This window comes from Gopherus evgoodei, chromosome 6 (assembly GCF_007399415.2).
Source record: "Gopherus evgoodei ecotype Sinaloan lineage chromosome 6, rGopEvg1_v1.p, whole genome shotgun sequence".
Taxonomy (NCBI): domain Eukaryota; kingdom Metazoa; phylum Chordata; order Testudines; family Testudinidae; genus Gopherus; species Gopherus evgoodei.
This window is the reverse complement of record NC_044327.1, coordinates 57,854,919-57,870,089: the sequence shown is the minus strand read 5'-3', so window position 1 is coordinate 57,870,089 and position 15,171 is coordinate 57,854,919. Positions and strand designations below refer to the sequence as shown.

The 15,171-nt window shown below is 42.2% G+C and overlaps 1 protein-coding gene across 1 annotated transcript in view; it reads right to left on the bottom strand.

The window, feature by feature from the left end:
- ZNF608 (zinc finger protein 608) overlaps window positions 1-15,171 on the bottom strand; it is a 107,560-nt gene that overhangs the window by 56,004 nt on the left and 36,385 nt on the right. The window contains 3 exon segments of the mRNA XM_030567469.1: window positions 2,115-2,166; window positions 2,168-2,250; window positions 2,253-2,370. Coding sequence (XP_030423329.1) covers window positions 2,115-2,166; window positions 2,168-2,250; window positions 2,253-2,370 — 253 coding nt within the window.

Genomic DNA, 15,171 nt, shown 5'->3' with positions numbered 1-15,171 from the left:
CCTGGAGAGTTTACCTGTAAGAGCCTGATTCTATACTTCTTTGCACTGAATGAAGACATTTACTCCTGTAACCCTACCACATAATATCCGTAAACCCATATTAAGATTCATAGGCATTCAAAACTATTTCACAATTTCATTGTTTCCTCAATTGTTTTAGAAGAATGTTTTATGCAGGATGGAGAGAGGTTAATGATATTTGAGCATTAATTTTTAATAAACAACAAGTGCTTTAAACTGGTAGAGCACTGAGAGAATGCAGATGGAATGTCATCCTTGCAAGTGTGCTACAACTTTATAAAATACTATATTTCTGGCCCTAGACCTTTAACAAGGAGGGCTTCTTAAAGTCAGTGGGGGGTCAGAAGTTTAGTTTATTCAGCAAGAATAACACTATTAAGAGCTACTGCTCTTTCATGTCACCACAGTTAACACCCACATATTTCAACACTGGTTAATGCAGACCAGTAAAGAGAAGATTGGAGCTGCTAAGGACAGCCATCTCTGCTGGAATATTCTAAAACAGAATTTATACTGTGCTTTACAAACAATCTAAAAGGATCAATCTGCCTTATGAATCTGTTGTAGACATACCGAGAGAGAAAGATGGATGGATGAGAGCACATAAAAGCAGGTAAATCTGACTCTCTATATTGATTTTTCAGAGGACACTGCAGAGCACTTTGGTGAGGTCTTATATATCATTGCAAAGGACCAAATGCCATTGTGCATATATCTCAAGGATGTCAGGATATATTATCAACTGATGCACTGTTGTATTCTTTCATTATGTACTTTTATAAATAATCTGGTTTTCATTGCAGAGGAAGTTAAACCACTACAAACTGAATACACCTGAAAACAAACAGGAGACAATACTCACAATAGGATCTTGAAGTAGCTTTTAGCCATAATTTGGGAAATACCTTATTATTATAGTTATTGCAATGGTTTGAAGTACACCTACAGTATTTCTATACAGAAGCTTCACAACTTACGCAAGCATTCCATTCCAGAACTCTTTGCGTAAGCTGAATTTTGTGTAAGTCAGGAACGTATCTCCAACAATTACGTGCCAAAAAAAAAAGCTTACAGAACTTTTTCCTTTAGTCGGGTTTACGTAACCCAGGGAGCATTTGTAATTAACAACAGGAAACTCAAATTTTAATATTGAGCTTTTAGAAATGAAAATGGAAAAATCTGCATATTGCAGCATAATCCTCTCTCTATTTACTTTATTTTAAATCACCAGCCAATCAGCAGCTCATATTCCCCAAAGCTCTACAGCACTCCTATATGGCCAAGTGCCATCTAAGGATATTGGAGAAATCAGACTGGTTAGCTAGCACTTCAAACAAGCAAAATGCAAATAATTGATAACATAACTTAGGAATAATTTTAATACAGGTCTTTGGAATAGCTTTCATTATATAAACATGCAGTATTGATCAAGGTGCCTGGTGCCGGAATTGCTTCATTTTATTGTTTTCACTTGTACCCACTCATAGGAGCACACTCATAATACATACACCCCTCAAGAAAGACACATAATAAAACTCTATTTTGCTAATAATTTCTTAACATTATGATTAACTATGTCATTAATAGATCATTCAATCTTACACAAAGTCAGTTAACACAACACTTTAACAATGTTTTTAAGGATATGAACAGGCTCGTGGCATGGCTACAAAGATAACTTCAAAGCACTGTCGCAGGAACGCTCCCACAGCAGTGCTTTGAAGTGTGAGTGTGGTCATACACGAGCACTGGGAGAGAGCTTTCCCAGTGCTCCTGGTAATCCACCTCCACGAGGGGATTAGCTCCGAGCTCCCAGTCTCTGAGCCTGTTTACACTAGCGTCTTTAAAGCGCTCAGAACGTCTTGTGCTCAGGGGGGTGATTTTCACCCCCCTGAGCCAGCAAGTTAGAGCACTATAAAATGTAAGTGTAGACAAGCCCTCATTAACTTATTTATAAACTGTGACAGACACTGCAGGTATGGGAGTTGAATAGTCTTGAACCACCTCAGACAGGTACTACAGGGTAAGTCCTCTGCTATAACCTATCTAATATACAAGCCAATGAAAAAATCACAACAAACAAACACATTTACCTTCTTCGGTTTCATGCCACACAATCCCTTCCAAGTTCACACTGGTCCCAGGCCTCACAGGGTCCAAGGCATTCGGGTTCTGTTACTACTCCAACCTCGCAAGTATTTACACCCACTGAACGAGTCCGTACCAAAGCTGTTCAACTTGTGCAGCAATATTGGATGAAGATGAGGAAAAGTAGGAAGGCAGAATCTGAGGCGTGATACTGCTGGAAATCGGAGGTGGAGGTGCAGGCACTGTAAACAGGGGGTCAACCTGAAAACAACAGACAAACTTACTATAATGGTGCTGAGAGATTTTTTTTTTTAAATCAGTTTGCTTAGAGCTTAAATCAACTTTAGAGTACACAGGTATTTAATATATCATAGGATAATTTCAGTCTTGCACTCTCTCTTTTTTTTTTTTTACATGGATTCCACATGCTGCATATGAAAAATTATAGAAATCTGTCTTGCTAAACAAGACAAAACACTAAGTTCTAACAGAATATTCCCTGCGGCCTTAGACTACTAGTATGAAATAAAAAAAGAATTAAATCCACTGTTTTCTTGCCTCTGGCAGAAGACTGATTTGTGGATGGAAATTAGTTTTGCAAAATGGGAACAGCATTTTTCTTCCTTAAGAAAGACACTTATAGAAGTTATAAAGACACAGTACAAAGACATAGAAATGCCATGTTCTTCTGTACACCATACAGCACTGATGTACATGGAACAACTCAAATACCCCTATGCCGTGAAACATGATCTCTTGCCATTCAGCTTTTAAAACACATTAGGCTCATCCAGCTGATAACACTCGGACACAATTCTATCTACTATCTACGCACATACAATGTCAGAGAGTATGACTTTTTTTTAAAAAACACAACTATCCTGCTAATTTATAAGGCTTATCAACACATACATTTTAGAAGAATAAAATTAGACAGTTACGCTATATGCTGATTTAAAAACAGCACCACATTTTTGCAGTTAATTATACCTGTGCAACAGGAGATTTTTCTGCATGTGGGGCTTGATACTCAAGGTGCTGAGCATTTGGTCTAACCTTAGCAAAGTCCTTAGTTATGTGATGGGAATTTGTTTAGTTTTCCATTCTGCATGCTCAGTCACATATTCACCCTTAAGCATTTCAGAAGCTCAATACTTTACTATGGACATAATGTTCTCTTCATCACATCAAGAGGAAATAAAAAATGAGGGAAATGAGCTTCCAGTTAACAGCTGAACCAAGCATCCTGTCAGCTTTTTGTTTATCTCAGTTAAACAATCCTGCATACAGTTGTACATTCAAAGGATAAACTAATGTTCATTTGGTACATCTGAGTCAAGACTCAACCAAGAAACACTTCACCCATTTGAATGTTAAAAGTTTCCTGCTTTCAAACCTGTAATAAAATTTCTTTACTTCTGTGTTCCTTTACTGTTCTGCATCCCTGATAATAAAGGCATTTAGAAGTCACATCCTTATATGTTTTGATTTATGTTTCATGTAAATGCAGCTTAAAGCAGATCACACTGATGGTTACTCTTTTAAAGCCAAGTTGACAAATGCACAGAGAGGGAGGGAGATTACAGAGCACATGCTAATATCTATATTCTTTATATCCCAGAATGTTCATGATAAGAAAAATCTAATGAAAATATGAAATGAAGAAAGACTTCTTAAAATTTTAATCTGTTCCACTCTAACAACAAAGACATCCAATTTCTCTTTAAGCATCATTCATACAATTGAAAATTGACACTATCTAGCTACGCCCACAACTCTAAATATATATGTAAGGACTGAAAGTATTTCCTTAAAAATCACTTATTCTTCATCTTAATTGTTCATAAACAAAAGGAAGAAAATTATGATTGCAAGGCACGAACAGATGAAATGCAAAGATAACTGGCTGGAGTCTCATCTCAGTTACACTGGGGTAAGTGATGTAATTGAGATCAGATTCTTGTCCAACATACTTATCACATTAGAACTAACAACATTTCTGAGCTAAAAACATAGTGGACCAAACTTCTGAAAAGCACAGTCTAAATTTTTACCCACAATTCAGCATGTATACATTTTTTGCTGTAATTGCATTTCTCAACATGTGTTAGCTATATATATGTAAAATGCATTTGCAGGTACAAGCAGGATATGTAATGGTCTGACCTACATGCAGAAAAGCGATTTGCACACTTTTTTTTTTTAATATTAAACACTATTTAGTGTCTTGCAGTAATGGTTTAAAAATTAATTTTGTTTCATACAAGATAACACTACACATGGAGGGGGAAAAAATAATCAAATGAATACAAATATTACAGCAATTTGTAAAACTGAAGGCCTGATTCTCCATTTCATTACGCCATGTTTACACCACGGTGAGTCTACTGACTTTAATGGAGTTATTGTGCATAAAAATGATGTGATACACTACAGAATCAGATCCTAGCATCCTTACACTTATCTTTCTGCCATCAAAGTTGCAGAGGGAGGCAATAATAAAAAAGCTTTGCAGCATGGGCTGAGCAGGCAGCTCAAATACCAGTTGACTCCCCAACAGCTTGATCACTGCAAGATTTCCCTGAACTAAAATATTAAATAAAAGAATAGCTATGTATGAACAGCATTCAAAAGACACTGATTCTGTGCTACACAGATCCTGACAGTAGCTTGCCAGCAGAGCATTCCCTTGTGGAGGGGAACTACTAGCTGAGGTAGAGCACATGGACCTGGCTCCTGCCATGCTACTCTTGCCATCCAAGCGTATCTCTGCATGTAAATCTCTACTCCTAGTATAAGATGCCTTAGGGATCAATATACGATTGACTAAAGTAGAGGAGCTCCTAATAGCTCTAACTCACGCTGTGCACAGAACCAGAAAGTAGTAACTGGCACACGCAAGCCTCTACTTATTTCCCTCCTATGCTGAGTGCAGCTCAGCTGCAAAGGAGAATTTGAGCCCTGTGCCTTTATAAAAATTGAAAAAATGCTAAATGAATTGCAGCTGGGAAAATTCCAGTTTCAAAGATGACATCATTCTTCTATAGGATGTACTCGTCACAAAGAGAGGAGAAACACTAAATATTTGCTACAGCAGAGCTAGGGAGGAAAAAGGACATATTTTAAATGGACAAAGACAATATGGCACACTTTGTAATACTTTGGAAACGCGAAAAACAAACAATTGAAAGGGAACAAAGTGCACATTCTGATACTGTACCCCTTTAGCTATTGTTTATAAATAGTTTTATTCATTCTAGTTTCTCCTCCACTTACTAATAAATATTTAGATTCTATTGTTAAAAATACAATACAGCCATAAGGAACCAGGAGGGGGGAAAAAGCTGCAAGGTGAATACTACAGTAAAAGGAAAGATTCCTCTATGGAATTATATAAAAAAAACTCATTTGTAAAGAGAAAGATTTTACTGTCCTTCCCAGTTTGTGCTTGAAGTGAACCTTTCCTCACTCATAATAAAAGTTGTGTGTAGCTTCAATAGTGCTCCAGTTTCCAATAATTTAAAATTATTTTAACAGATTGCTTGATAATCATAAAGTGATAGTTCTCAGTGATCAGTGTGGTGTCACAAGTTTTTTTTATGAATGCTCAAAAGGGAACTGATGTAATCTATTAGAGTTAAAAAGAGAGAGGCAGGAAGGCCGCCATCTCCAGTGGAAAAAAGACACAGAAGTTTAACATCTGGTGGCGGCAGTCTGTCAACCTGAGGAAAGTTAATGTCAAGAACAGACGCTCTGCCGTTTCTCACTGTTATTTTTGCATGATTATTCCCAGGTGCTGGTACATGCTGAGCAGTAGCCTTGCTATTTATCACACAGAGATTCCAGGGTTGGGGGGAGTTGAAACACAGGAAGGTTATTACACAGATCGTAGCTCTTAATGTACATAATCAAGGGCTTTAAAAAAATCTACAAAAATATTAAAGCAATATTTTTTACATTCACCTTATTTCAAGGGCTTTTGACAGCGATTAATAATGAAGGCTAAAAAACCAGGAGTGTTGTTTGTGGCAGCCTTTCCATTGCGGAAAGTTTGATTGTATCAAGCAGTGGTGGTTCTCAGGACTAGAAAGCTGACTGCAAATGAAGAATGTCTGCCAATGAAGGGATAGTAAGTGCTCCAGTGAGCACATCAAAATCTGAAGATGACAAAAAGACATTTTGGTGGCTGCACTATGGATGCATTGATGACTGTATTTGGGTCGGAGAGTTTTAAGAGAGAAGAAATGTCATCTTAAGTGGAAATATGTGAGGCTCTGATGTATGCAGATTTCCTTCAATTTCTCATTAGTTTTATTTTAGATACTGAAATTAAGCTCTGTGCATGACAGCCGTCTTTCTGATGCAGTCATTAATCTCTAGAAGTACAGTCTTGGAGCTTTAAAATTCTGCCTCTCCCACAGGTGGGTTTCCTGCCCTGCAGGGTGGATTCCATTGAACAACACTGAGTTCCTGGAAAAAAGATAAAGCCTTCTGTCCTATACGAAGGCAGCATGTCTCCAAGGGCCTCACTACACCTGCGGAAAACCCATGCTGATGAAATAATAATCTGGACTGTACACAAACCTATGGATCCTAGGGTTGTGGTGACTGAAAAGTGACTTAGAATTTTGTTCTAATGAAAATGTTCTGATCTTTTCAGAGATTGTAAATAGATGACTTTAAATTATTAAATATGTCTTTGCCTGTTACCTGGATATTAAATTTATTTATTTAAACACATTATTTTTTTTAAATATCTTGCTGAAACTCTAGATGTTCTTGACACAAATTGCAAAAATACGATAAATTATTAGCAGCATACAATAGCCACAAACCTTCAACCTATCAGCCCTGATCCAGCAAAACACATAAGCAGGTTCACACTATAAGTATTTAAATAGTCTCACTGAAGTCATGACAACCGTTTTGCTGAATTAGGATCCACAGATCATGGTCCCACCCCCTTCACCCCCCACCCTTTGAAAAAGGCTGAGTGAATAGATGTCCCTTGGAGAATGCTTTGAAGATCAACAGAACTGAAGTATTTCGGACCAAGGTAGACAAGCAGGTTCCAAGCTGAAAGCCCTTTACGGAGAACACTCTGCCACCAAACCTCCTCTTCTAAATCATAACAAATCTAGCTTGAGCACTTCCAGTGATAACTGCAGCAGCATGACTGGCGGAAAGAGACAATTTTTTTTCAGGCAGGAAAGGTTCTAAGACATTTTATGGATCATTTTATGGCATGCCTGAAAATGAAAGCATGACCCTTTCCAAAACACATCCTCCATTTAAAAAACAAAACAAAACAAAACAAAAACAAACCAAGGCCTGTAAGGAGGACTGCAATGTACAAGAAATGCCAATTATTAAAACTGGCAGTGGCATTCACCTTTTTTACAGATTTACGAGCTCACGCTTAATAAAACCACTGCTTCTCAAGTAGAGCTGGGGGAGGTCGAAAATCGGTCCTTGAAGCAACTCTCCTTTTTGCCAGGTGGCTTTCCAAGATTCCACAGCCAAGCAGAGATAATAGTTAAAGTATGCCTGTCCTCCCTCAAATGGAGCACTGAAACAACAATGGCCCTAGAAGACCTGATCCTAAGCCCATTTACGGCATGTAAATAGGTAACTATTCTGTTGAAATTAATGGAATTAAATTATGGGAAAACAAGTGTGAGAGGAGAAGCTGACCAAACATTTATAGATATAGATCTAAAAACCATTGTTCCCCTACTAATTCTCCCACTTAATGAAACTGATCATATGAAATAATTCCTTCATCATCACAGAAGAATCATCTCAGGCTCATCTGAAAAAAATCTCAATTTAATTTCAGTTCACATATCTCATACTTAAATAACTATCAGCCTTGTAACTCTCAACAATCCACCCAAACTGACTGACACAATAGCTCAACAGAAGCAGGTACCAAATAACCAAATGTAAAGTGCAGCTGCTTTTTCAATCGTTTTGAAAGCTTTAGGCCATGTCTACATCTAAAATTTTGCAGCGCTGGTTGTTACAGCTGTATTAGTACAGCTGTATAGGGCCAGCGCTGCAGAGTGGCCACACTTACAGCAACCAGCGCTGCAAGTGGTGTTAGATGTGGCCACACTGCAGCGCTGTTGGGCGGCTTCAAGGGGGGTTCCGGGACGAGAGAGCAAACCGGGAAAGGAAACCAGCTTCCCCGCGGTTTGCTCTCTCGGTCCCGGAGCCAGCCAGCAAACCGCAGGGAAGGAGACCTGCTTGCTCGGGGTTCCGGGACCGAGAGAGCAAACCGGGAACGCCGCGGTTTGCTCTCTCGGTCCCGGAGCCAGCCAGCAAACCGCAGGGAAGGAGACCTGCTTGCTCGGGGTTCCGGGACCGAGAGAGCAAACCGGGAACGCCGCGGTTTGCTCTCTCGGTCCCGGAGCCAGCCAGCAAACCGCAGGGAAGGAGACCTGCTGGCTCGGGGTTCCGGGACCGAGAGAGCAAACCGGGAACGCCGCGGTTTGCTCTCTCGGTCCCGGAGCCAGCCAGCAAACCGCAGGGAAGGAGACCTGCTTGCTCGGGGTTCCGGGACCGAGAGAGCAAACCGCGGCGAAGCTGGTTTCCTTTCCCGGTTTGCTCTCTCGGTCCCGGAACCCCGAGCAAGCAGGTCTCCTTCCCTGCGGTTTGCTGGCTGGCTCCGGGACCGAGAGAGCAAACCGCGGCGTTCCCGGTTTGCTCTCTCGGTCCTGGAACCCCGAGCAAGCAGGTCTCCTTCCCTGCGGTTTGCTGGCTGGCTCCGGGACCGAGAGAGCAAAACCGGGAAAGGAAACCAGCTTGATTACCAGAGGCTTCCTCCTTCCACGGAGGTCAAGAAAAGCGCTGGTAACTGTCTACATTGGATCACCAGCGCTGGATCCTCTACACCCGAGACAAAACGGGAGTACGGCCAGCGCTGCAAACAGGGAGTTGCAGCGCTGGTGGTGCCCTGCAGATGTGTACACCTTCAAAGTTGCAGCGCTGTAACTCCCTCACCAGCGCTGCAACTTTCTGATGTAGACAAGCCCTTAGTCACTCCTCAACTGCAGTTCTATCTAAAGACAATGTGAAACAAAACAATATTCTTCTCAACATTGAGAAAAATGTCAGTGCAGCATGAAATATGAAATACTTAGTATGGAAGAATCCCATGCACTGCTACAGACTAGGGACCAAGCAAGGAGGCAGCAGTTCTGCAAAAAAGGACTTAAGGGTTACAGTGGACAAGAAGCTGGATATGAGTCAACAGTGTGCCCTTGTTGCCAAGAAGGCTAACGACATTTTGGGCTGTATAGTTAGGAGCACTGCCAGCAGTTCAGGGGATGTGATCATTCCCCCCTACTTGGCATTGGAGAGCCCTCATCTGGAGTACTGTGTCCAGTTTTAGGCCCCACACTATATGAAGAATGTGGAAAAATTGGAAAGAGTCCAGCAGAGGACAACAAAAATGATTAGGGACTGGAGTGCATGATTTATGAGGAGAAGCTGAGGGAACTGGATTATTTCGTCTGCAGAAGAGAAGAATGAGGGAGGATTTGATAGCTGCTTTCAACTACTTGAAAGGGGGTTCCAAGAGGATGGATCTAGACTGTTCTCAGTGGTACCAGATGACAGAACAATGAGTAATGATCTCAAGTTGCAGTGGGGGAGGTTTAGGTTGGATATTAGGAAAAACTTTTTCACTAGGAGGGTGGTGAAGCACTGAAATGGGTTACCTAGGGAGGTGGTGGAATCTCCTTCCTTAGAGGTTTTTAAGATCAGGCTTGACAAAGCCCTGGCTGGGATGATTTAGTTGGGGATTAGGTCCTGCTCTGAGCAGGGGGTTGGATTAGACGACCTTCTGAGGTCCCTTCCAACCCTGATAGTCTATGATTCTACATATGGGAAATATCAAGAAATCTTTTGTAAGCGACATATGCTGCTTAAAAACCTCAGTGCTGTACAAGTTTGATATTGTTCAAAAAGGGTCAATTTCCCCATCTTAAAGATTTACTGTAACAGTCCAACAGCTGGGTTATAGTTCCTCCCAGGTGGCAAATAGATACAATACACAAAAGTATTCTGATGATAACACATCCTCATATACATATAAGGCTCTGTAGCGAGGGGGCCCCACTCCCCCGCGCTCCTGAGGGATATAGGTCAGAGAAGGGGCGGCCACGAGCGGAGGCCCCGCCGCCTGTCCCCGCCCCCGGAAGTCAAGGAGCGGGACAGGAAGTCCAAGGCCCGTCCTACCTGTCCCCGCCCCCCAGAAGTCAGGGGGCGGGACGGAAGTACAAAAGCCCGGCCCCAGTGCTCAGTTAGGAGGAGACTGCCAGAGAAGGTAGATGCTAGGGCCTGAGCTCCTGCTGGGCCCGGCCTACCCCGTGCCCGGTACCCGGAGGGGTACTGGCCTGACCTCCCCTGGGGCCAGTACTCAGAGGAGCCAACTGAGCAGTCCGACGCACAGCCTGTGGAGGAGCTGTCTGGACCTCCCATCGCCCGGTACCCGAGGAGTGGACCGGACCCTCCCGACGCTGGACACCCTGAGGAACCCATGATCTGGGATCTGGCAGAGGGCAGGTACCCAGCGAGGGGGAGGTTGGAAGTGGCCCGGGGGCAGCCGACCCCAGTCAGGCTGCAGGCTCACCTGAGCCGAAGGCAGTGTGTTTCCGTCAGGATCCCCCACTGACCGCTAGCGGTGTTGACCGCTACTAGGGCCCTGGGCTGGAATGCAGTGGAGTGGGAGGGCCTGCGTTCCCCCTGCAGACTCCCCCTCCCCTGACCTGTTCCCCTGTTGCTCAGCCCCGCTGAAAGGCCTGAGCGTAGACTGTGTGTGTTGCCCCGCCCTGCCTAAGGGCCTGGCTTATATATATACGGTTACCTTGTCGCTCAGCCCTGCTGAAAGGCCTGAGCGTAGACTGTGTGTGTTGCCCCGCCCTGCCTAAGGGCCTGGGTCACTTGCTAACTGTTGTGGGTTCACTCCGCCCCGCAGCAAGGGACAGGCCCCGAGTCGACGGAGAGCGGTGGGCCAGTGTGGCTCCCCTCCGCCGGCAAGGAGGGTTGAGCCCCAGCGCCGCTCTACTATGGCTCTGTCTCTCAGATTTGAGATGAGCACTTCAAAAGTTGTTCCATAGAAACTGGACTGAAAACATAGGAAACCAACTATGTTAATGATAATTCACAACACAAACTAATAAATAATATTTTTCAATAAATTCTAATTCTAATAAAATCTATTCTAAATAAATTCAATAAATTCTAATGCAGAAATGAACTTGAATAATAGATGCTAAACTACACAGATAGCACTTCAAGACCTGTAGAGAAGATCTTGAAAAAAAAAAGAAAAAAAAGAAAAAGAAAAAGAAAAAATTAACAGGCAATGGTAAAAAAAAAAAAAAAATCCTCTTCTTTCTTTGATTTTCTATACAAGTCCAGATGCTTGGGCTTCCCAAAGCAGCTCACGCCTTTTTGGATGGGACAGATTAGCATTTGACAGCTGCCTGCAATATTCTGCTGCCAAAGACTGCATCTGCAGAAGCCTGTCTGTCAACTCCAAAGTTTGGCAGAGGCATGGGATGCTGGCCAAATGGCCACCTTGCCAATTTCTAATAAAGATACTTCTCCTGTCCCAACCAAAGAAAATTCCACTGATTGGGATGAGTATCCCTTAAAAGTCTCTGTCACAACCTATCTCCATGGTAACATAAGCTTTCCTGATCCACTCCAAAATGGTCACCACAGGCTGCCAGACTCTTCTTTAGAACTTAGTGCAAAATAAACAGTCTCTGAAACTCCCTAAATCTAAGGGTATGTCTTCACTACCAATATTAAAGCACTGCCGCAGTGGCACTTTAACATGGCTATGCTGTCACAGCACCAGCGCTGGGAGAGCCGTAAAAAAAAAAAATCCACTCCCAGAAGGGGAGTGGCTCCCAGCACCAGTGTACTGTCTAAACTGCCGCTTTACAGCGCTGAAACTTGCATCGCTCAGGCCGGACAGGTGTAGTTCTGTAACCCTTTCAGATAAGCATTCCACAACAAGGAAAATAAATGTACACAGATATTTTCCTCAGAGGTCTGAAGGAGGAGCCTTCAGGGCGCTAATCACCAAGTTCAAGTGCCATTCAGGGACCAGGCAATGCGCTACTAGATTCAGTTTATGAAAAGCCTTCAGAAAGCCGGAATAAATGAGGGTCCCTGCCTATAGAAATGCTGCTGTCCAGCCACTGAAAGCTGCTACTTTTGATGATTGAACCTTGAAGCAGCTGCTACTTAACTCCATGTCCAGCCTAGCTTGCAGAAACTCCAGATCTCTGGTACTGTGACATGGAGTGAATACATCCTTGCTCTGTCACACCACCAAGATGAGGTTTTCCAATCTCAGGTACATATGTGAAGATGATGGCACCTTGACTGTAATAACCTTACCTGATAAGCTTGTCTTCAGGTTTTCACTCTCAATATCCAGGGTTACAGAGCAAATCACCAGAGATCTCCAAGTCAAATCCAGCTAGTTACTGACATGATTGCTGTATCCTGGGACAGAGGTCTCTTCAGCCAGTCCAGAGCCAGTGACGATGCTCTATGACTCAGTTATCTCTCACAGATTCATAGAGTTTAAGGCCATAAGGGACCATTATGATCATCTAGTGACCTCCTGAATATTGTAGGCCACAGAACCTTACCCATCCACTCCTATTATAAACCCCCTAACTTCTGGCTGAGTTACTGAAGTTCTCAAATCATGATTTAAAAAGAAGTCAGGTTACAGAAAATCCACAATTTACACTCGTTTAAACCCGCGCCCTATGCCACAGAGGAAGGCGATCCCACCCCCACCTCCACCCCACCCCACCCCAGGTGTCTGCCAATCTGATCCAGGGGAAAATTTCTTCCCAACCCCAAATATGGTGATCAGTTAGATCCTGAGCATGTGGGCAAGACCCACCAGCCAGACACCTGGGAAAAAATTCTCTGCAGTCACTCAGAGCCCTCCCCATCTAGTAACCCATCAGCAGCTGATGGAGATACTTGCTGCTAGCAGTAGCAGATTGCCTACAATGGCATGTAGCCAGTCTCATCATACCATCCCTCTACAGGATCCTTTACTGGGGTAATGATTTAAGTGAGGCTGAAGCCTCATAGGATAGCTACAGAATCTATTTTAAACCTGCTCTGGCCTCCTTAGCGTCCACTAAACGCTTCTGTACTTTTCTGTTCTTTCTGGGCATCATTGGGTCAACTTGAGGTCTGCGCCCCACTTTCTTCCACATTCAGTCAAACACTGTGATTTAGCGCCCAGTCTCCATCAATTCAGGTGCATCATGCTGAGTCAGTCCATCGTGTTACTTTTATTTCCTGCAATGTGGATTGCCAAGACAAGGGTTCTATACCCTTGGACATTTCATGACTCCATGTGCTCCCCCGATGTATGCCACAAACTTGGCATTGTCTGACTAGATCCTTACAGATGAGACTTTCAATATGTTCTGAAATGCTATGTCTTGTGTCCTGGTGTACTTATGGATCACTTACTTTCTTTCCATGCCCATTGGCAGTGTCCTAATTAAAAGCTAGATAATAGTATTATTATTATTATTATTATATATTATTATAAAAGCTAGATAGTAGTATTGTCGTTATGTAAATCATGACACATACTCATAAAACTACCACATGACATAATAAAGTACAACAAAGAAAGTCGTCTCTGTTTTCTTTCACAATCTGGTTCTAATCCTGAAAAGGGATTTGTATAATTACTATTCAACTATCAACCTGAATAACCACAGCTGAAATACATAGATAACAAAATATTCCTCCCCCCCGCCCCAATAGAGTTTGCAGTATTTAAGGAATCTTAAATTATCATATTGATCAAATTCTGCTTTCAGTTACACTGGCGTAAGTCCATAGTAACTCCACTGAGGTACAACAGAAAACAGAATTTGGCCCAGTGTGTTTGTTTTAATTGGCAGGGAGGAAGTTAGCTTTTCAAGAGATTTTTAAAGGGCATAAAAATAATTGAAAATTATTGAAACATTGAAAATAATCCAACTGCAGTGAAGATTTTGAACTGGAAAATACTACATGTGAAAAGAAACTGCTAATAACCATTCCACTTCAAGATGTTTATTTTCTCCCTCTTTCTAAATTGAATTTTGGTTGATGAAAAGTGCCAGACTGATAGCCCTAAACCATAAAGATAGATACACACACATCAGTGAAAGCTTCCACACCTATCAGTATGCCTCCTATGAGCTAGAAGATCTTTTTTTTTTTTCTTTTTTTTTTTTGGAGTGGGGGGGAACGACACCTGAGATTCTGTGCCCTTTTAATTCTTTTGCTCTCTGATGTAAATACCAATAAGGCTGTTAATTGATGTCAAATGTAATTATAGTTTATATGAAGACCATCTGTCCACTAGTAACTACGATCACCAGATCATTTTTTATAGGTCACTGAACAGACATCTGATCGCCAAAGCTTTTCTTTGCTATGCTGAATTCAAAGCAATGGCCTGTCCTAGGGTAAAGATATTGGAACCCATTAACGCAGTGGTTCTCAACTTGAAGCCCAATGAGCAAATAGCTGCAGACCAATCATGTGACCTCCTCATGGCCATACGGGTAGTACACCTCTATCCTGATATAACGCAACCCGATATAACATGAATTCGGATATAACACGGTAAAGCAGCATTCCTGGGGGGCGAGGCTGTGCACTCCAGCAGATCAAAGCAAGTTTGATATCACGCGGTTTCATCTATAACACTGTAAGCTTTTTTGGTTCCCAAGGACAGCGTTATATCGGGGTAGATGTGTATATATGCTGTGTGGACATAGCCCACATAACACAAAGAGAGCTGCATATGGCCCACAATGGTAATTAGGTTGAGAAATACTGCATTAACCAATGCCATCCAGTCTCTTTCTCAAACATGTCCCATATTTCAAATGTTTTGCTTTTTCACTGATACTGTAAAGGTGCTTATACGACCTCATCCCTATAATATCTAAGCATCCAAGTATTTCTGGAGTTTATGCTTGCAACATTCCTGTCAGGGCA